The sequence below is a fragment of the Limanda limanda genome, chromosome 10, assembly GCF_963576545.1.
Source record: "Limanda limanda chromosome 10, fLimLim1.1, whole genome shotgun sequence".
Lineage (NCBI taxonomy): Eukaryota > Metazoa > Chordata > Actinopteri > Pleuronectiformes > Pleuronectidae > Limanda > Limanda limanda.
The window spans coordinates 12,187,977-12,210,510 of NC_083645.1; the positions used below are offsets into that span (position 1 = coordinate 12,187,977).

At 43.1% G+C, this 22,534-nt stretch overlaps 2 protein-coding genes across 5 annotated transcripts; one reads left to right on the plus strand and one right to left on the minus strand.

The window, feature by feature from the left end:
* Positions 1–272: 272 nt before the first annotated feature.
* fut11 (fucosyltransferase 11 (alpha (1,3) fucosyltransferase)) lies at positions 273–4,755 on the plus strand. 2 transcript variants are annotated; one of them, XM_061078971.1, is made up of 5 exons: positions 273–488; positions 797–1,138; positions 1,222–1,602; positions 2,536–3,158; positions 3,324–4,755. In XM_061078971.1, the coding sequence occupies exons 2-5, from the start codon at positions 797–799 to the stop codon at positions 3,472–3,474; spliced, it is 1,497 nt and encodes a 498-aa protein (XP_060934954.1). In that variant the 5' UTR covers positions 273–488; the 3' UTR covers positions 3,475–4,755. The 2 variants fall into 2 exon arrangements, with proteins under 2 accessions (XP_060934954.1, XP_060934956.1); XM_061078973.1 differs by having other exon boundaries at positions 1,228–1,602.
* On the minus strand, positions 4,300–19,977 carry znf185 (zinc finger protein 185 with LIM domain). Of its 3 annotated transcripts, none has more exons than XM_061078968.1 (33): positions 19,817–19,977; positions 18,870–18,932; positions 18,494–18,614; positions 18,288–18,395; positions 18,155–18,181; positions 16,622–16,681; positions 16,470–16,517; positions 16,301–16,372; positions 16,125–16,205; positions 15,871–15,933; positions 15,601–15,723; positions 14,550–15,524; positions 13,727–13,777; positions 13,521–13,592; positions 13,153–13,227; positions 12,867–12,941; positions 12,336–12,416; positions 11,994–12,053; positions 11,818–11,871; positions 11,531–11,590; positions 10,891–10,941; positions 10,739–10,783; positions 10,482–10,529; positions 9,323–9,394; positions 9,122–9,184; positions 8,713–8,826; positions 8,387–8,434; positions 8,022–8,057; positions 7,372–7,443; positions 7,198–7,272; positions 7,020–7,085; positions 5,736–5,841; positions 4,300–4,868 (listed from the first exon to the last, which is right to left on the minus strand). In XM_061078968.1, the coding sequence occupies exons 2-33, from the start codon at positions 18,877–18,879 to the stop codon at positions 4,767–4,769; spliced, it is 3,114 nt and encodes a 1,037-aa protein (XP_060934951.1). In that variant the 5' UTR covers positions 18,880–18,932; positions 19,817–19,977; the 3' UTR covers positions 4,300–4,766. The 3 variants fall into 3 exon arrangements, with proteins under 3 accessions (XP_060934951.1, XP_060934952.1, XP_060934953.1); XM_061078969.1 differs by lacking the exon at positions 19,817–19,977 and adding an exon at positions 19,371–19,587; XM_061078970.1 differs by lacking the exon at positions 10,891–10,941.
* Between the last annotated feature and the right edge of the window lie 2,557 nt (positions 19,978–22,534).

The following is a 22,534-nucleotide window of genomic DNA, read 5'->3' on the forward strand; positions in this document are numbered from 1 at the left end:
ATTCTGGGGATGTGAGTGTGTTTCATTAAAAGTATACATTGTTGTTTTATTTATCCTAGAATGGGCCATTTATATTAAAATGCTTTATATTTCCATCGGTTCCTCTTATTATTATTCTATTAAATATATGATTCAGAAAAATAAAAGAACACAATCATAACGCTAAACATCTTAAAATGTCTGTAATATTCTGTGACAGAAACGAACTGAACAAACTGGAGCTGTGTATCTCACAGGTCTTTAGCGGGACGTGACCTGTTGGAGGCGCTGTTCGACGACACGATAGTTTGCGACCCAAAGAAGAAGGAGACGAAGAAGGAAAAGAAGCAGAAACGTAGAAGAAGAGTCCAGCTGTTTGCTCCCTCTGCACACACATCAGCATCTTGTTGTCATCGCTCGACGGGACCGAGTTTTCAGGGAGAATAACGGAAGAAGTTGTTGAAGAATAAAGAGAAACCTATCTTGATGTGTTTACAGCCGTAATAACGGTAGGAAACTCTCCTTTACTCCCCGTATACCGACATGTATACGTGTTTTACACATAGACTGTGATTTTACAGCGCTGACACGTATGAAGTGAAGTGATTCTCCTCTGGGTGCTGAACAAATGAAGTTGGCTTAAAGTATAAACATCACTTTATTTCCATATATGATTATTAAGGCAGCTCAACATGATAATCTGAAGACTCAGGCCAACACCAATCATGTTGTTGGATGTGTTATCTCACTGTTGACCACGTATATCCGGTTATAAACAGTCTCTGAAACCCATTCTCTGCTCTGTTCCCCCCCACAGATGGCAGGTAGGGTCAGGCTGGTGCCCTGTGTGTGTCTGGGGCTGTTTGGAGTCCTGTGCTGGGTGTGGGTCTCCTTCGCCTCCGTCCCAGACGAGCGTGTCACCCTGGAGGATCTGGATGCGGTGGAGCGTGCAGCCTTTCAGCCCCAGAGTGCTCTGTCAGACATGGAGTTCTCCTCCATTATCACTTCCTACAGAGGCCCCGGCAACGTGGATCGCCGCGGCAACAAGGAGCTGCCCATCATCCTCTGGTGGACCGGCGGGCTGTTCCCGCATTTCCCCGGTGACACCGAACGCATCGACTGTGCCACGTCCTCCTGCCTGGCCACGAGTAACCGCAAGGTGCCACAAAATATGTAACCTCTCTACATAATAATAATCATCCCAAAGTGTCCTGCCAGTAATTTTGAGTTTGATCTTGAAAGGTGCAGCTCTACAAGCGGACGGCTTCCATCATCTTCTACGGGACGGACTTCAGGGCCTATGAGGCGCCGCTACCTCGTCTCCAGCACCAGACCTGGGCGCTGTTCCACGAAGAGTCCCCCATGAATAACTACTTCCTCTCTCACGGACCGGGCATCAGGCTGTTCAACTACACAGCCACGTTTCGCAGAGAGTCCGACTATCCTCTGAGTCTGCAGTGGCTTCCCACTCTGGACTACCTGCTGCAGCCCACAGCCGTGTCCCTGCAGGAGAAGAACCGCCTGAGGGGGGGGGGCCTGGCTCCTGTGCTGTACATGCAGTCTCACTGCGACGTTCCATCCGACAGAGACAGATATGTGAAGGAGCTGATGAAGTACATCCAGGTACAGAACAGAGGAAGTCTCTCAGGGCCATGTTTACTACCACTAATACCAAATAAGTGTAGGTGTTGCCACTTAATGATTTATCTATAATTACCTATGTGACCAGGGAAATACAATTGTTCAACTAAGGTGCTGTGATCATTTGACTTGCAATAAATAACAAGAATAACTGGAAAGGTGCTCAGTGAACACACGCCTCCACCAACACCCTATATTTAATTTTAAAGAAAGTAAAAACAAGAGTAAGATAATCAGTTGATAGTATAGAGGAGAATAAAATGAAGTTACACACAAATAAAACACAGTTTATGTCAAACATTCATAAAAACTTTGCGATTAATAATTAAAAAATGTGGAATGTACCAGGCAACTAGAGCAAACTAGCAAGTATAAGAGCAATGTGCTTGTTCTCCTTGGTGCTTGTTGGCATTCCAAGCAGTGACGTTCTGTCCTAGTTGAGAGCTGTAATATTTCCAATGACTATTCCAGTGTCTGCTAGAATGAGCCAAAGATAAATAAATAGTTTCTGATTTTTTGTGGTAGTAATTTGGTCATGTGTGTTTCAGTTCAATCTCACTGTTGAAACTAAATATTCTCAAATAGTTCACATCTTTCACCAGTATTGTTTCCCATCTTTAGTTTGAATCATGCCGTAAACACTTTTTAAAATACAGACCAGTTAGCTTGCATGCATTATAAATATCTAGCTGAGAGTTTGTACACAGGTTGGTTGGTGAAGGTAATAAACAGTGATGATGCTCTCAGTGATGTTTGTGAATTCCCATCAGTGAGATTCTAATTAAAATGTTTAATCAGGGTTTTATGAAACATTTATGCCATTAAATCTTTGTCACTGTCTACTCAGTAATTTATTACACGTTTTCATTGCCCGTTCATGATCTCAATTCTCACATATAATTTCTGTCTCTGTAGGTGGACTCTTACGGGAAATGCTTGAACAACAAGCCTCTACCTGCACATCTGGAGGACACGGGCACCGCTACCGGCGAGGATCTCAGATTCATGAACTTCGTGGCGCGGTACAAGTTCCACCTGGCGCTGGAGAACGGTCTGTGTCCAGATTATATGACGGAGAAGCTGTGGCGGCCTCTGCATCAGGGCTGCGTTCCCGTCTACCGAGGCTCCTCCGTAGTGGCGGACTGGATGCCCAACGACCACTCTGCCATCATCATCGATAACTTCCCCTCACCTAAAGCTCTGGCCGACTTCCTCAAGCTACTGGACGAGAATGACGATGAATACGCAAGATATTTGGAGTTTAAGAAGCCGAGCCACGTGACAAACACCCTCCTGCTGGAGGCTCTGGAGACTCGCGAGTGGGGGGTTAATGACATGAGCAAACCGAACTACCTGAATGGATTTGAATGTTTCGTGTGCGACCAGGAGAATGCACGGCTGGCAGCAGAGCGGGGATATAGGAAAGCCCCTAAGAAGAACCCACCCCATCAGCCTAAAATGGCCGACAACTCTCACATGGGATGCCCCATGCCCAGCCCCGGGTTCGGAGACGTCCAAGACTTACCTGCAGAGGACGGGTGAGTTTGTCTTAAATTGCTCGCGGTGCCAGCTGGGAAATCCTTCAACCTCCTGTGTGTCAACTTGAATAACAAGTTCTCGTGGGGAGACAAATCCTCCCTATTTTAATTGTCTAATTAAAATGTACTCTGTGATGAGGCTTATCTGTTTGTATCTGTCTGCAGATGGTTGAAAACATGGCCTCAGGATTACTGGCAGAGTCTGGACCAAGCAGAGGGGCTGGAGTCTCTGATAAGACACAACGAGTCGGACCCTTCGCTGCTGTGGAAGCACATCCAGAACATGGCTGTGAGCAGAGCCAGAGGAAAACACTAACCGAGGCTGGAGAAGGGTCCGATATCCTGCAGCCCATCTGTTGAAATGAGGGACTGAAGCGGAAATTACTCATTTCTGCACCTGAGCCAAAACTCTTTTACTCGTAGGAGCCGTTTAGTAGCAGATTTCGATACTGAATTCAGCTGACGTGTTACTTTTGTCCTTTATCCAAGGTGCAATAATGGGGAAATTATGTTTCATGGTCCTATATGCCAATATTTTTAAGTAGGTTAATGACTCTAACTGTGTAGCCATCGTTGCCCTTACTCTGCCCTGTGGTGTTAACGCTAACTGAATGCAGTGCAGCTGTCCTCGAGATGCTCATTCTCATGGGAGGCACATTTTCATTGGATTGGGGCCGAGCCAAAGACTTGTCCTCTTTACTGAGGGAGTTCTGCCCGACTGTGTGTGAAGACCATCAAGACTGCAGCCAGTGAACTACATTACTGTTACCCAGCAGGTAGCTGATGGTTATTAGCTAAGGCCATATTCATGTTCACAGCTATTTCAAGTGACTATGCAAGGAGAATATTGTTTCACCGAGGAATTGGATGCGAATGTAAAGTTAAGCACAGCTCCCGGTGGGAAGTCACCACTGCGTTTGTGAGGGAGTTCTCAGGAACAGCTTAGCTAATGAATTTCTGTGGTGGATACTTTATTCTATCACGAACTGTATTCTGTTACATGATGCTAAAATCATCTCTATGTGCAATCATTTAAAAAAAAAAAAAATACTTTTCTAAAACATGTAACTGCTTGAGACTCCAGGATAGTATTGTGTGTCTCTTTGGACACTAACTTTGTATGACATATTTTTTACCATGCTCATATAAATCACTTTATTTTGTTAACAAGGCATCATATATGTGAACACACTGTTTTGTATCAAGAAGAACAAAGAAAGTAAACATGTAACAAAGTAATAATCTTGCATATAACTACTCAAAAAGCTAAATCATAATATTGCACCCCACTTGCCTGTTCACAGCAAAGCATGTTGTACAGGCATATCCTTCATAGTCTACTGAGGAAGATACAGCTCTCACCACCAGGGAAGAAACAGACAAACACAAGCTTGAATAACATGTTTGAGAAATTAGGAATTTTACCTAATGGAAGCAGAAGAAATCATATTGTTCACTATGAGAGTCTCTTTGATCACCCTAAACCGCAGCAAGGTTCAAACTGAACACAGTCCAACATTTCTGCTAAAGCACAGTTCTCACTTTATATGCAAATGAACATGAAGGGAAGGGGGACGAGGATAAGAGGACGCTGAAGAGCTCAGACAATCAGTCCAAAGCTTTGGAGTAGCAGCTCTCGCAGTGGACTTTCCCTCCGTGTAGGAACATACTGAAGAGCAGGTCTCCCATATCCTTATTACACACACCACACTGAAAAAGAAAGGTGAGAATGCCATTAGAAAATATAATTAAAAGAAACCACGGTGCAGAGCAATGTTTTTAATCCTTGAAATTCAGTCACTCTTGTTTTCCGTTCCATAACAGACAGAAAACAGTTTTAGCGCTAGTGACTGATTAAACCAATTGTTACATGGACTGGTAATACACAATGACTGAACATGATTTGTTTTTTAAAAAGTTAAAATTCTGTATTACTGGGGAAAACGCTTATCAACTGCTCTGCCAATGGATAAAAGGAATAGAATAAATTAAAAATTGTAGTCCATAAAGAGTTCTAAAAATTTAAAAAGTGTTATATACGTCATATAGATAATAGTCTCAACTACTTTTAGATTGTTATTAGTTATTTTAATGATGATTGCTATTTTTGTCGGTGTTCTTTCTCAATAAGACAGATATTAGCACGCTGTATTTAAACTACAAACAAGACCAACGTGGAACTGATAACTACACTCAGCTTGGCTGTAGGAAAAATTATAACTACTGACTATAGATAATGTGGCGTTTCAAGCAGTTATTCTCTACTAGGCTACTCTACCTCATATTCAATTAGCGAGAAGCGTGAGAAAAATGTGGCTCCATAATAATCCTTCAGATTTGTCTTAAAAAGATCTTCAAATTCTCTTGTTGAAACCTACAGGAACCCTGACAAAGCTTTGTGTAGTCAAACTGTTGAGCCACAGAGTTCCCCACTGTTTAGATGCTGGATTCAGAGCTGTGTGTAATTTTAGTATCTGTCATTCAGAAATGCTAATTTACCCCAGGGACATGTGAGCGTTTCCATTTTTACAGACGCCAATAAAAAGGACAGTGCATCGGCACAGATAGATGAATTACCTTGAAGCAGGCGGGATGACAGTTGATATTGAGGTGCTCGATGGTGATCTTAGCATCATCGCCCACAAGCTCTCCGCAGAACGTACAGCTGGATGACAGTGGGCCGCTGGGGAAGATTGAGACAAGTTAGTTTGGCAGCTCATTCCCACACATCTCTCGTGCAGACGCAGCCGCTCTGTCTGCTTCAATAACCTGCGACCATTTCCGTCCCCAGTGAGGGAATTTAAGAAGTGTAAATAATCCTTTCATATCCCTGCTTAGCCTCCTAATGAGCAGGTTTGGTGGAATTTCTGCCCTGCTGCTTACACATATCTAGTTTCCTCAGAAGGGGAAAAACAAGGCAGGGGGACCTTAAGCTTAAAGCTGGTTTAAAACCGGTTTAGGGAATAGCGTTGTGGCCCGGAGTTAAGTGGAGGAGTTTGGTATCAAATAATTTGACCCACTATGAAAACAAGAGCAACTGCCAAAAGCAAAATGTACTCGCTGAATACGGTTAAAACATTTTAAATGCAAAGAAGATGAAGGTAAAGATGATAAAGCAATCACAATACAAAAGCTGAGGGGAGGTGAAGTGGTAGAACAGAAAGAGTTTTACGTGTAAGTGGAAGCTCTTAGTCAAGTTTATGTTTTGACTTGAAAATGCTGATTCGAACTGTCATTCGAAATATAATTGAGCTGGAGATTTAATAAAAGCCTGTAAACTGAAAGAAGTGTCGGCTGAAGCGTAAGCCGTGAAAGCAATTGGATATGAACAGTAGAAGTTGTGGGAAGTGGTTATTGTGGAACTCAATACCTCCGATCTGAAAGGATTTGAAGTGTCAGTCAAGTATAAGTGATAAATTGAGCTGGTGTCAGCTATTTTGTGAAAATGTATTAACTGAAACAACTGTTGGCTTAAGTTAAAATATTGAAGTTAATTTTTCGTTTTTAGGTAAATAAAAAAGCTGAAAAGAGTAAAAAGGAAGTTGAAGTGATAAACTGGGCTTGAGATTCCTCAAAGGGGATAAAGCGAAAGAAGAAGAAGAAAACAGTTTGAGGAAATTGGGTATGAAAGAGAAGAAGCTGTGGGAAGTTTCAATTCCCGTTCAAAGCTTAAGAAACAGATGTGAAAAGATTTGAAGCGTCAATTGAAGCACGAGCATTGAAAGGAATTGAAATGTTAGTGGAAGTGAAACATAAATAGTGTAAAAAAAAAAAGGAAAAATCATTTAAATTGAAATCGCAAAAACAAGAGGAAAAGTCTTCTATCTGGTTTAAACCAGGTTTAGGGAGCTGTGTTATTACCTGGGGTACGTGGAGGGGCTGCTGTACGAGTAACTGGTGGAGCTCGATGTCAAATAATCCGTCCCTCTGTGGAAACAGGAGAAATAAGTGATTCATCACGAAAACCGTGTTTTTCAGCAGTTTTCTGTTTTCAAATCAATGCTGTTATTTGATTGTGTAAACAATGTAGAGGCCGAACCTATTGGATTCATCTCTGGCGTTATGCGAGGACTCCTCTGAGGTATTGACGTATTCCTTCAAATACACAAACGGCCTTGAGCAGAGACAGGGGAAAGAGCAACAGTGTGAGGGGTTGAAACAGATGTATTTTGTCATCTAAAACTCAAAATTGTAAACTAGACAAATCCCTCACTTTTTGGTCTCCGGCTCTGGTGATGAGACCGGGCGCTCCTCTTGAGTCACCGACCTGGTGTAGGTTTCATACCTGGAGACAAAGTGCAGCGGTGTTAGTCTCATCGTTCACTCACTGACGCCAGCAGCACGGTGACTTAAACAGAGGGACTCATGCATCTGTCACATGTAACTCAGGAGATCATCATTTTCTGCCATCGCTTGTTAATGGCAAGCTGTTTAACGGCCCTTGGTCTGACATCACTAATACGCATCATTAATCTGACATCTGGAGACTGATAATTGGGGGGAAGGAAATGAGGGCAAATGGAGAGACAATGAGAAAAAAATTGTCATTTAACTTCAAGCTAGTTCAGAGTTGAGACGGGAGACGGTTGTATGTAACCTTAGATCCAGGGTTTAATAATCAACATAAACAACCGTGTTAAAACAGTCAAAACAGGTTACTGCCTTTTATTGTTGTGGCTGATAATTTCCTTCCCTTTTTTTGGAAACTCCTGCAGTCATAAAAAAACAAACGCTCCAGCAGAAAAAAAGGATTGTTTTTATAAAAGTGAGAAAATCAGCAGACCAAATAGTTGAAAATAACACTCTGGAGAAAGTCGTCTCGCATTGTGCTGCGTCCGACACAAACAAAAATCATAAACTTACCGATCCATAGCGGGCTCTGGCTCACCGTGTATCTCCCTGGAAAAATAAAGAAAGCTGTATTAGACTTTTTACTGGAGGCTATAGCAGTCAATAAGCTGGACGCGATCCAGCCAAGTGGATAAAGCTGATCTTTCTAACTCACAGCTCCAGAGGGATCAGGGTTTATTGACCAGGTGTGGTCTGTTTTTCTTTTGCACTGCGGCATTGCCTCATCCTGAGAGCACCTCCTCCCGTGCATTGTAATTCATAAACAACACCTACATGCCACTCACGCTTCCCACTCCTTCTAAACTGAACAAAGTGGGGTTTCATCTTCACAAAGCAGGGAATTCTTTTTTTTAAAGGATTTCAAAAGTTTCTCCAACCTGATGGTGGTGACGGTTGTGACTGTCTCTGTGTGTGTTTCCTTCGAGCTGCAAAACAGAGAACAACCCAGCATTATAATAAGTCTGGCAGCACTGATGAAAAACTGTGACCATATTAATGTTTTTTTTTTCTTTTTTAAACAAGTTGAGGAGAAGATGATTATTCTCAGAGTGAGCCGCGAGGAACTTGTATTTAGCTCGCTTTCAATTAAATGGTTGACAGCCGTTGAATGTTAAGGTGCTATAATCACATCCTGCTAAAACGATACAAAAAAAATAAAAGGGCTTTAATATGCGTTTAATGAGCTCAGCTACTGTAGAGGTACCTCAACTCCTCCTCCTCTTCCTCCTCCTCCTCTTCTTCCTCGTCCTCTTCTGTAGCGATAGTATAGACAGTGGGGGATGTCCACCTGTCCCATGGGGAGTCGTTCTCCTTGGACCTTGAGCACAAACAAAAGCGTGGCATTACATGATGTACGGTGACAAATTCACAATGGGTGTTGTTGGAGGGAGAAAAGAAAAGGAGAGAGAAGGCTGGAAGTGGATCTGTGTGTGTCACAGTTGTAACCAATATATGTAGTATCTGACCTATTTTCATCAGCACCAGTGCACAATGTCTCATGGCTCGATGAATAGACGCATCAAAAGCCTAGTTACTTCACCCACAGTGAAAGGGAAGGAGGTTACGGGAAAAAAAGGAGCAGAGAGGCTTTTAACAAAACACCGATGACTTACTTTCTCTCGAACATGATCATCGTCTGTTGGTCTCCGGCTTGGTCCTCCGGTTCGGCCTCTTGGCTGAGAGGGGACGTACAGTAAAAAGCTTTTAGCGCGTAATAGACAAGGACGTGGGCGCATGTAGATGAATGAATGAAAAAAACACAGTCGGCCTCATTGTGTGTGGAAGTGTAAGAGGAAATCGAAGCGTGTCATCACCTCTCCTCTGTGCTGGCCTGCTGAGGTGTGATGGTGTCCCATGTGCGTGCCCATGACCGCTGAGTGCCGAGACTGAGGAGCCAAAGTGGAGACAGAGGTAAAGAGAAATGAGGAACGTTGTGACAGGTGGAGCATATTAGACATCGGTAATAATGTCCGCCGTCTGAGAAATAGATTTCTGCAGGTCTGAGCTCGCACGGTCAGGACACAGCTAAGCACTAGCTTGCCGGGGATTTCAGTGCGTTGCCACTAATACTGTCACACACAAAGAGGGTGGAGAAGAATAAAAGGATCATTCAAGACACAGACACACTGCATCTAAAGACATTTCCATTTCCGTGCTGGAATGACGACTCGTTAATCATTTAGTTGAAAAGCAGTTCAATAATTTAAAGCAAAAATGGGACAATTTTCTAGTTGCTTCTTCTCAAAGGGAGGAATTCACTGCTTTTACTCTGTTTAATAACCTTATCATCTGAAAGTCACTGCTCAAAATTTAAAAACAAATGTCTGACGTCTCTGAAAAATTCCAACAAATGTTTTTCAAAATCTGATATTTGACTAAACTATTTTTACGAAAAGTACTGCTTAGCTGCTATTACCCATCATTTCTATAATTGGTTAATCTACAGATAATGTTTTTCTCCCCCAAGGAAGTTAGAGTCGTTTCCTTGTTAGCAAGATTACTCAAAAACTACTGGACGGATTCCCACGCAACTTGGTGGAAGGATGCAAAATGTTTTTTTTGATATTATCAAAATTGGGGACTGATATTTTAGAGTTTGGCGGCTTGATTGAGTTGAAGGGGTCTATTGGGTCGTGATGAAGGTATGTGCTCTACTGGGTGCCAGTCTACTTAGTTTTATCGATCAAAAGTCAGTAAAACAGTGAAGAACTTATTGTAGTTTCTCAGGACTGAAGCTAATAGTCCAGAATACCAAATATAATCAACATGCAGAAAATCATCACATTTAAAAGTTGGAGCCGATTATCAAAATTGTTTTCCAATTAATTTTCTGTTAAGAGCATTATCAGATCGTATCTTTTTTTTGTTTTAATTAACAAAGAAAACAAATTCATCAACACTGGAAGCCATAGTTAGTCGCAGCCTTATTTCACTGGCTTCATTTCAGATGAAAAGATAAAATCCCCAACGTACTGTGGTTCTGGACTCGGATCTTTATTCTCCATGAATGTGGTTGGTGCGCTGAAGAAATAAGGACATAAATAAGAAATCAATGCATATCAATAAGATGCACCGTCGCCACACAGCAGATTGCTTTCTGCTGATTATGAATGGATAGCCATAACGTCTCAAAGTGAAGCAGTTGTAGTAAAGAGGATAAGATGCAGTAACATGTGACAAACAGAGGTTAGAGTATAGAAAAAGAGGCATTTGCATTATCATTCATGTACCTGTTGATGGAAATATCTGCGAGGGGCTGGAGCAGGTCAGAGGAGCTGCAGCAGAGAAAAGTGGCTCATAATCAGAAAGTGCTGCATTATGCATGGGGAGATGCTATCTGGCTGCCTGGAAAACAGTCACAGCTCCAAACCAATATGATTACCTGTTAGGGGATGTGGTCCCTATCGGATATGGATCAAACGGATCAGCCGAGCTGAAAAACAATTTCACACTGATTTCACTCTCAATTGTCAGCGTGGCCCATCTTGTGTCGGAGGAATTCTGATCACATTGACTCATAATGGAAAGATTTAATGCAGTTTGAATGGTAAACAGAAACACAGAGGAGCGGGAGGCGGCCAGACTCAATCAAAATCAGAATGGGGATGTCTTTGACAAATGGAAAGACTATTGTGCTGCCGCATGGAGAAACAAACCTCCGTGTATTTCAGGTTTTCTTCACCTAAACTGAACCCTGGTCGCAGTCAATACCAATTAAACAACAAAGTCATTCATTTTGTCTGAGTTTTTCAGATATTTTTCAGATATTTAACCAATTAGACTTTTTCTGAAAGACAATCAATATTATCTTATTAAGCACTTTAAACTTAATTTGATTATTTAAAATGAACGTTTCTCCCAGTTTAATCAATTATTTTAAGTAAATTCACTCTCTCTACTCAGCATCAGTAAGGGGCAAACTACTTTTTACACACACTCACATATATCTATATATGAAATACACTGGGACACAGACATCCTAAAGCACTGGGACTCATCTGATGTGGCAGTGAACAAACTACCTCGATTCAGTAACTGATGTTGTCACATGTGAGCTCCAGGGATCTGCTTTGTCCTCTTCACTGCACAGATGGAAGGTAGAAGGAGGGAGGTACGGATGAAGGGCATGATGGGAATACAAAAAGAAAGGAAAAGAGGGCAAGTAAAGGTTAGGGTGGTTCTTCTCATCCACTATTTAAAGTGCCAGTCCATTAGATAAGCTTGGAATCTCCTGAACTATTTAACAAGCAGGAAAACCGTCTGAATATAGTGCAGGCCAGACGCCTTCTGCTTGTGTGTGGTCTCGTACCTTTGGTCAGTAATAATCACTGTCCTGGTGGTTATAGTGACGGTCTCTGTGCGGCTGGTGGGCAGAGAGAGCGTTAGTATGCAGTAAACCACATCTGAATAAAATGCATTTGTGAGCGGGAGCAGCTCGGAGCAGATAGTTAATTGTTTAAGAGCAGCCTGTCATCTCCCCTCTACCTTTGTGTTTCTCCTGCTGTCTCATCTGTCTGCTTCTCCTCCTCTCGCTGCACGCTGGGGCTGGCGGAAACAAAAACAAAGCCACAATACTAATCAGTACAACAATCCCTTCTATTTCCAGCCGCGCTGCAGATAAGATGCAGCTTCTCTGTTTTCAAAGTATTACTCAGTCACTCAGACTCTGTCCAGGGGTTAGAATAGAGCACAGGGGGTGGAGGAGCCCGGTTTTATGGTGCACATTGGGGGGGTTTATTACAAATCGTCCACCTTAGGGATCTGAGATTCTCACCCCCTCTACCTTCTCCATATGTAGTGATGAAAGTGAATGGGACTCTTTCTCACCTGCGTGTCTCTGTGCTGAATGGAATCACATCAGTAGCCAGGAGATCCAGGGCGCCGCTGGTCATCTCTGGGTTTGGCTCACTGGAGAAAACCCAGAACACCAAAGTCAAATACAACGTTTGTGCACCAGCTCCCTTTAAAACTGTGGAAAGGTGAGTTAAGGTGATGTTCCAGCTTGGATGTGTCTGTGCCTGACTGTGTTTAGGGGGTGGGTGGCACAGTGGAGCAGTGGTTAACACTGTCGCTTCACAGCAAGAGGGGTTTCCAGTTTGGAAGACCCAGTTCAGCTGGGGTCTTTCTGTGTAGAGTCTGCATGTTCTCCTTGTGTTTACCTGGGTTTGCCCTGAGTATGGCTTCCAAAGACATTGATCTGTACAGTAGGTGTGAATTGGAATAAGAATGTTGTCTCTATATGTCAGCCCTGTGTTATGATGGCGCCCTGTCCAGGGTGTACATGCTTTTCCCCAATATCCCTGATCATGGATGGATAGATGTATTTGGGGTTTGGGTGGGAGAGAGTTCTTCCTTTACCTATCAAATCCACTGAGCAGATCCTGACTCCAGCGTCCTGGGCTCGGGGGAACAGGCACTACTGCCTCCTGTGGACTGCAGCGGTGGAGAGGAGGAGGAGGATGAGGAGGAAGAGGAGGACATAATGAGCGAAGTTGGAGGATTCAGAGGATATTTCATAGGCAGGAGCAGACCGGTTGAATTAGAATAGAGGAAAATCATAGGATGTCCAACAGTGCCACCTTGTGGGAAATATTCAGAGCCTTGCTTTATTGCACAATCAGTGAGAACATATTTGTTAACAAACCCATCATCGAATGCCAGGAGATCGTCTGTCATTGGCTCAGCGTCGCTAAAAACTGGATCGGGCTCCTCCGCAGCTCTGCAGGAAGTAAGAGAGCAAATGAGTTCACCTGGTTTGACAAACACACACACACACACACACACACACACACACACACACACTCACACACACACAAACTACACTTTTTAAGTGCCACATATGAAGGCCAATCTGGAACACCCTCTTGAGTGAGGGGCTTTCAGGTGACTGAAACTGAGATCTGGGGTATTTTGTGATTACTCTGAAGTGAACACAGCGGCATTTTTTTGTGACTATGTGTTTTCTTGCCAGCCCTGCTATGACAGGAATGAGGAAACTGTTGGTTTTTGTACCTGCTCTCTGTGGTGCGGCTGTCTGCTGGGCCTCCTTGTTCCTTTGCCAGCTCTGGCTCATCATCCTTGAGACTACGGAGGAAAAAACTCAGATTATCAGATGGCACTTTGTTAAGGCTGGAGCACGCCAGAGCCATGGTAATGATTTTCTTTTCATGTTGGATATATATACACATATTGCTTTCATCTTTCTCTCTTTCCACTACCTGGTGGGAACGAGAGTGTCGTAAAAGGCAGCGAGCGTGTCAACTCTGGAGCTGTGAAGATAGATGGAGAACAAACACATGGTTTTTCCATCACACACGTGAAAGGAATGAGAGCAAACATACGGCTGACACGAACAAAGAAAACATTCTGAAAGTCCATTTTAAGCTTTGTTTGAGAATTTTTCGATATTCAAACATTATTAATAATATTTGTGCAAACATCATGGTTAATGTTTGAGGCTCATAATCACAGAGCACTGCGGTATGTTATACTGTTGCTATGGTAGAATATACGATACAAATACTTTCCTTCATTCAATACTTTAATAATTAATTTCGCTCTTACAAGTAAAAGTTCTGTGTTTAAACCTTTTGCTTTAGAGGAGTATAAACATTATTGCCAGCTAAATGTACTTATAGAGTAAAGAGTGGCATAAACATGGCTCCTGTATCTTCATATATTTAACTACTCAGTAGAGCACATATGAAACCACATTTAAATTCACTAGAGCAAGGTTTTTATTTAGATGTGCCCCACACGGCACAAACTGAGAAAAAACTATCAAAAGCGAAAAGAAAGTGAAATAGAAAATTTAACAAATTTTAAGGGTTTCCACCCTGTGACCAAATTTGCATGATCCTGCTAAATTTTTAACAGATGAAAACATAACCTCCTTGGCAGAGGAAGTAAATGTTTTTTTGTCTGAAGTGTAGAGTTGGAGAATAAAATAGCAAATACTCAAGTATAAGTATAGACTGAAGTCATTACTTTCCACCACTAATGCTGAGCTACAACACGGATATTAGTTGGTTAGAATCTGACCTTGTCATGGAAGAAGGTTTAGATTGTGGTTCAGGTTCTTCTTCAGGTTCAGGTATAGGTTCTGTTATCACTGTGATCGTTGTTACTGTAGACACTGGAGCAAGGGATTCTGGGAACGTTGAAGTCAGGGCAGGGGACAATGGAGCCGGGGATTTTTGGACAGTTGAAGTCAGGGCAGGGGACAATGGAGCAGGGAATTTTGGGAAAGTTGAAGTCGGGGCAGGGGACAATGGAGCCGATGATTTTGGGACAGTTGAAGTCAGGGCAGGGGACAATGGAGCAGGGAATTTTGGGAAAGTTGAAGTCAGGGCAGGGGACAATGGAGCCGGTGATTTCTGGACAGTTGAAGTCGGGGCAGGGGACAATGGAGCAGGGAATTTTGGGAAAGTTGAAGTCAGGGCAGGGGACAATGGAGCCGATGATTTTGGGACAGTTGAAGTCAGGGTAGGGGACAATGGAGCCGGTGATTTTTGGACAGTTGAAGTCAGGGCAGGGGACAATGGAGCCGGTGATTTTTGGACAGTTGAAGTCGGGGCAGGGGACAATGGAGCTGGGAATTTTAGGACAGTTGAAGTCAGGGCAGGGGACAATGGAGCAGGTAATTTTGGGAAAGTTGAAGTCAGGGCAGGGGACAATGGAGCCGGTGATTTTGGGACAAATCGAGCTGGAGTGGTTGACACCAGGTTTGGTAAATCCGGGGTGATTTTAACCAGAGAGGTGTCGGTTTGATCAGAAACATCTGGCTCCTCAGGTTCTGGCTCCTTATTAACTGCTTCTACTAACACTGGGATGAGTTCAGGGAGCGGTGTGGCCACCTTGGTGCATCCTGGGTTCATGCCTTCAAACGGGTCCTTCTGCGTCACAGACACTGGAGAGGGGTCTTCTTTCAAAAGGTCCGGTAGTGGCCCCAGAAGCTTCGGAGCCACTGGCTCATCGACGATGACATCAGCGGATGTTTTCACGTTTGTTTCCGCACTGTAAACAAGACAGACAATGAATGAAACGGAACAGAAATCCCTTGTTCCACTGGAAATGGAAAGGCAGGACCTACATTTTCCTTGGACTGGCCATCGGGGCGGGAGCGACATATGGGACGGGGATGGCAGGAGTGGGGCTGGGGTAGCTGACAGGTGGTGGCGTCGTGGCTTCCTCATCGTCATCTACAATCTCAACCCTGCACATTTGCAGCCAAGCACACGTGCATGAAAAAATGGGTGGAGATGAGTACACACATTAAAACAGAAAGACGAAACACACATTAAATCAGACATCAGAAATTCACATATTTTCCAGATTTTAATATATAAGAGGGAGCCTTTACCTTTTCGCCACAAATGATATATTGTTGACGACCGGCGAGGTGTCAGCGGCTTTGTCAATGGACCTGAGGGTTTTCATCACACAGCTTTTATACACACCATCATACATTCTCATCATATATGAGTGAAAAGAGCAATTTCCTGATGGTTTTTTTTACCTTTTTTAATGCTTTTTAACTCACTTCTTTTACGATTTAAGAATCCCAGAAACAGGTTGAGCGTTAAGATAAGGAGACACAAGACATGGAGTACGTACTCAAATTTCTTAGCAGCAGAGAGCACATAAGACCGATGCCTGACTGACGACGTCTTCAGAACATTGCTGGCTGCCTCCGTCCTGCGAGATAAATCATTATGATGTTAATGTAATCTCTCGGGGGGGGCATGCGACTTCAGATTGGATGGCGTTCTTTGTGCGAGGGGGAGTCTCACCGTTTCTCCTGCTCCTCAGTGCTCAGAAGGTCCTCCTGGTTCTCCGAAGTGGGCCTCACCGTGTGGGGGGCTCTGAGGGACAGAAACACACACACACACACACCTAATGAAAATACATTATCACACAGCTGCCAGCCACTCACCGGGAACCTTATTTGTGCACGCTCACATTCTCTTGTAGCTCTCCGAGGCTTTTTTGTTGAATTGCGTCGTTCCACTGCAAGAAAGAACAACGAAGTATGTGAGGGAATCTGAGGGGTCAGTGCGAGTGCATCAGCAACCACTGTGATCGCTGCTCGTTCAGGTGAGAGAAGCTCTTACCTTGAGCCGTTGGATGTGGGCAATGATGCAGGCTTCTCGTCCAGTTTTGTGAAAATGCCTCTGAAGGACAAAACAAAAAGTGTGAGTAGACATATACTTTTTTCTCTCTATAAATAATCTATGATTTCATTACAAAAAGTCCCCTGAAGTGCAGTTTTCATAGCTCAGATATTCCAGCTACGCCGTAAAAACAAAAACTAGAAATTGCTCGGCAAATTCATGTAATATTAAGTTTTATTGGTCAGGTTTCCCTCCATTCATCCTATTTGGAAGCAAAACTAGTTTTTGGAAGCTTTGACCAAGTTACAGGGTCTCCTGATCATTTCTGCAGGGGTTCGTATCCTCTCATCACACCTCAAGGGAAGCATGACACCCTATAGGTGAGTGTTGTAGTAATGACATTTAGGCGGCTGTGGTTCAAGAGGTAGAGCGGGTCATCAACTAACAACAAGGTCGGTGGTTCAATCCTCGGCTCCTTGTGCGAGGCACTGAACTCTAATTGGCCTCTGACAGCGTGTGAATGATGTGTAGTAGAAAAAGTCAATAAGAACCTTTTATTTTTAAGATATCATTTGGTAAATAGTTAATGGTGAGTGAGAAATACTCATGTCAACACATGGAACCAACTAAGTCCCTGCAGCCCGCGGCACTAGAATTCTTAGTATTAGTTATAATAATGACTTAACCAAATAACTTTAATTATATAGCACTTTTCAAAACACAATTACAAAGTGCTTAACAATAAGAAAGATAACAGATCAAATAAAAGGACAGAAATAAAATAAGTTAAAAGTTCAGATGAAATCACAAAGAGCTCCATAATTATAGTTCGCTCTGAGGTACTTCTATCAGTGTTAATAAACTAATAGGTCAACAAACAACTCAAATAAAATCAGGAGAGGCTTTTCAGTAGAGTTGTGTGTCACTGATTGCCAGTTTTATTTCCTCATGCAGGTCAGAGTCTTTGGGCCCTGACTGCAGAAGCTCCTCTACCCGAGGATCACAAGCTACGCAAAGGCTCATCCGGGATTAAAAGGTCTAAATTCCAAAGAAAATCAATCCTAAAACAAACAGGGAGTCAGTGTAATGTGGTTAAAACAGGTGTAATATGATTCAAACTATTTGTTCCTGTTCAAAGTCAAACGGCCGGGTTTTCAATAAACTCAAGTCGTTGCAGCATTTTTGGTTCAGGCATGAATGTTGCAATACTCAAGGCGCGAGAAGATAAAAACCTGTCTGACAGTTTCTGCATCTTTATCATTTAAAATGGGTCCAAAAAACGTGACAAAACAATGTTAAGTATGAAAGATAAATGATCAGAACAAAAGATAAGATGCCAAAAATAAGATTGAGTTGCCATCGAAATTCAGAAATCTAGAGCAGTAAGTTGTTGGAGTAGTTTACTTCCCTTCTCATTTTGACCTCATAGTGACCATTAACTGTAAAAGTTCTGTTTATTCCTTTGCTGTCTCCAAACACAGAAACACAAATGTCACCGGCCTGACGTGTTTATAATTTCATGAGAACTCTTACCTGATCATATATCCTGACGTTGGCGCTCTAGGTTCAAAACAGAGACTCGTTATCAGCACAATCATTGTTTGGTTGCAGGTTTCACAGTGAGCTACACAAAACTGCACGGGTGACATCAGAAACCGGTGTTTACCTGCCGGCGTCAGGCTTGTTGGGCGGCAGTGCGGGCTTTGTTGGCGAAGGCCCTGGACTGGTCTCGATGGGGGCTCCATTCACACGGTTGGCCCTCACCTCTGCCAACCTGCATGGAGGCACAGCCACTTGGTTTAGTCATTGCGGTGAACTTGAGAAATGGATGTGGAGGACGTGATGAAGCTGAGCTGAGTCACGTGGTCTTACCAGGGTTTCACCTCCTCCTCGGGTTCGGCCTGAGGTTCACTGGTGCGCTGGAGCCAGCTGCCATCTCCCTTCAGCTTGGTCCGCACTTTGGTGGTGGAAAATACAGCTGCTCTGTTCCCCTCTGAGACACACACATACACACACACACATCATCCACCTACACACCATCTGAGATAACCCTATAGCCTGCATCATATGATACCATGCATGATTTTCAGTCTTCCTTTGGGCCCGATCATCAACCACTTTGGGTTTTTTCTTTAAATCAGGGCCATGACAGAGTTTACAGTCCACAGCCCGATGTGGAGACGCCCTCTGCTCTAAACGGAGGAACAGCTCATCTCACAGTGACGTTCCCATCAGTCATCGTGCTCACCTTTTGACATGTTTCTTCTCGAGGTTTCTCTCCCGCCTTTCTTCTGTTTAATTTACAAGCCGCCTAAAACAACGACAGAGGACACGTTAAAGGAAAAGATTCCAAGAGCGGAATGTAATTTGTCACAAGGCACAGTCACAGTTTCAAAATGTCTCCTGCTCCCTCCCAGTAGGGAGCATGTTTTCTGTAAAGCATTCCTCAGTCTCATCATTTAGACATGTAGATCAGCCTGTCCTACCACTTTCCAAAATACAAAAGAAAATTCTTCAGTTTCCTAAATATGAATGGGAGACACACACAGACATATCACCGTTTATCTTTGCATACAAAATATACCCACACAGACTGATTTATAAGGGTGGAAAAATACTGCCTCCTTTCATACGTCTAAATGACTTGATTTTGTTTACATTTCAAATGAACTGCTTAAAGGCAAACACACTCCTCCAAGGACTTCAGGAAGAAAAAAGACAATATTAATGAAACACTGACGAGTGTTACCTTATCTGAAAAGCAGGAGCGGACTTCAGCTCATGCAAAAAGGGTGCTACCGATTTCAGAATGCAAATCCAACGATTACTCCGGAGGGAAGGTTAATTCACTCTTTCTAATGCTCAACTCATCGTCTCTTAAGGATACGAAGGTTGGCGATAGAGCAAATACACAGAGAGCTCAGAGAGCATATTTATCCTGGGTTTAACACATCAGTAAACACACACACACACACACGACAAATGATTAATGGAGAGCAATAATGGCCTTTAAGGCGAGGACAGAGCGGGAGAGACAGCTGAAAAAGCCACGAAGAAGAGAAAACACACCGAAATATGGTGACTAAACACTTTTCACACACTCTCACACTTAATGCTGATCACAGAGAATTCTTAAATACAGAAAAAAGGTCTAGATAATTTGTATTTACAATATCATCACAAACGTCTGCCTACCTGTGATCACTTTCCGCCTAGCAGAGCAAAGTCCATGCAGTTCAGCTGAGAGTCAGTGACTGAGTATGTGTGTGTGTGTGTGTTCCTGTGTGTGAGTGGAGGGAAAGTATTCCTCTGTCTGACAGGTGCCTCGGTCCCTGAGCTGCTGTGAACAAGTACGGGCGTATGAGCACTAACAAGCCCAGCCAGTCAAGGAAGTTAGACGTGGGGTGGAGCAGAGTGTTTGTCTCTGCCTCTGTGTGGGTGTGTGTCTGTGTGTGTGTATGCATGCAGCTGAGGTTGCTAAGAACTGACTTTTTGTTTACTACAGCGGCGCTTTGTTCTTTGGGAGTAGGTAAGCGAGCGTATACCTGTCGTACAGGTGACTGACAATCAACTCCGAGAGCAAGCCGGGCCAACGGAAGGGAGAGCGACGACAAGGCCGCATATACAAGTGAAGCAAGTCGCAGCAACATCTCCTGTGGGAGCTCGGCTCTCACGCTCAGTGGGTAGGAAAACCCAGGCAGCAGCGCACATCATTAAAATGAGATCAAGAACAACACACACTGAGTTGGACTGAGACAACAAACAGACACAGAGACAGGGGCCCAGACGCCACCAAACACAATGCACAACCAGTCATTCTAATGATGTACTATATAATGAGAACCCACACATTTCTGATTTTATACTTTAAATAAAAAAAGTTGCAGTTCTTCCTTATGTGTTTTTCTATAAAAAGAAACCGCAACCACTCATTAGTAACAAACAAATAATAATTAAAGCTTGGTAAAAGTGAGTCGTGACTTGTTTTACTCTCTTTATGAGCCTTAGATAAACAAGACGTTTGCTCAATCTGAGTGACTGTGTTTGTGCAGGTGAAAGAAACAAAAAGATTGATGTCTATTCTCCTGCAATTGTCCAACCCCGTGTGAAAGGCCTCAACACGGAGACCGACCCACCACTGGTTCTGTACAATATAAAAACAATCTCACACACGCTGTGCACACATCTACGAAGCTGTTTCAAATCACAAACAGGGTGTGGGTCCATTTCGCAACATCTCACAGAGACTAGTCGGAAGAGGACATTAGCAAGTCTGAGAGCCAAGGTTTCACTCTGCCAAAGAAAAAGAAAAACACCCTGGCAAGTGTCAACGCTCCACTCTATTATCTTCCTGGATCCCTGTCCCTCAAGGAAACCAGTCGGACGGCCTTGCCCGGTGGCTCTGACTCTCGCTGTGAATCATTTGGGTGCTGCTTGCATAGATTAAAGAACGAGTATGCAAGGTATCTGCACCTAACGCCCACCTCGTCTTCACCACGCCAAAGCTTGGAATGAGAAAAATGATTTGACTTCGAAAAAAAAGCCAATATGCATCGAAGCTAATTGACACATGGAACGTAAGCGGTGTAATAATGAGTCACTCTGACAACCACACGTCTGTGACATCTGTATCACACCTGCGTCATTGTGAACATGACAGGATGATCGAATGTGGCAACAGAGGGATCGTGGCTCGTGATGCATTTTCATTGCCCATCCCATTATTGTGTTCAGTGACAGTCCTTGAATAGCACTCCAATGATTTGCCTACACTGATCTAATGCCAGAGAGGCAGAGTCAGTGCAGCAGCACAGTGGAGATAAAAAAGTACCTTGGTCGAATGTGTGTGGATACCCAACATTAGTCCTGTATTTAAATAGGAAGCATCTCATTTGTAAGTCCGCTCACACGCTCATATGTACAACCAAGCAGTAAGTGATCACTGGGATCCCTCCTCCTACTCAGGGAAGAATGCTTGTTCCATCTCTCAAGTGTCAGCAGGTTCACGAAAAAAATACAAATCCAATTTACTTGAAACTTGGAAGGATGTGACATGGGCACAGGTCAGTTTTGGAGTGGATCTAGACAAAGGTAACAGATCCAGAAATATGTCATCACTTTCTTTACCATTGTGAGATAGGGGATTTGTTTTATATTTTCACAAATATCCCAGAGAATAATTCAAGGATCTTGATGATAAAAAGAATAATCCGTAATGTTTAGGGAACTGATCTCTATGAGAGTGTGACATTTGGTGCAGCTTGATTGGATTCAAGGGGACTGTTGGGTCTTGGTGGAGGTTTGAGCTCTATTGTCATACTAGTTGTGTTAAAATGTCTGAATTAATGTGTGAAGGTGAGGGGGGAAGTGGGTTTCAAGGCTCAAGTACTTTCAGTGAGAAATGCCCTCTCTTTCACTCATATAGTTACTGAACTTCAGATTATTATTACACATACTGAAGACTTTCTATTGCACCAGAATCCTATCAAGATATACAAAAGGTAAGAGGGATCAAAACCTTTTTCAACATTTGAGAATCAATGCTATTAAATACGACCTGAAATGTGCTGCGTGTTACAACATCCTACACTCTTGAGTTTTTTTTAACCTGGCTGTGGGGATTTGCCTTTATTCAGCCACTGGTTTTGAACGATAAAGCCCGGCTCACAGCCGCAGTTCTCACTGATCCTAAAGATTTGGCTGAGGATGAGGTTGGGGCTCATATTAAATTCTTCAATATAAAACACAGAAAACCATTTTTATATATGTATGAGACGTTGTGTCGAGAGCGGGGGTAATTGTCTTGTTGAAACAAGAAAGGGGCAATCACAAGCTGAAGCCACCAGTTGGAAACACACTATTTGACATAAGAGTCCCTGTGTGCTGTGAGATTACAGATTTTCATAACTCAAA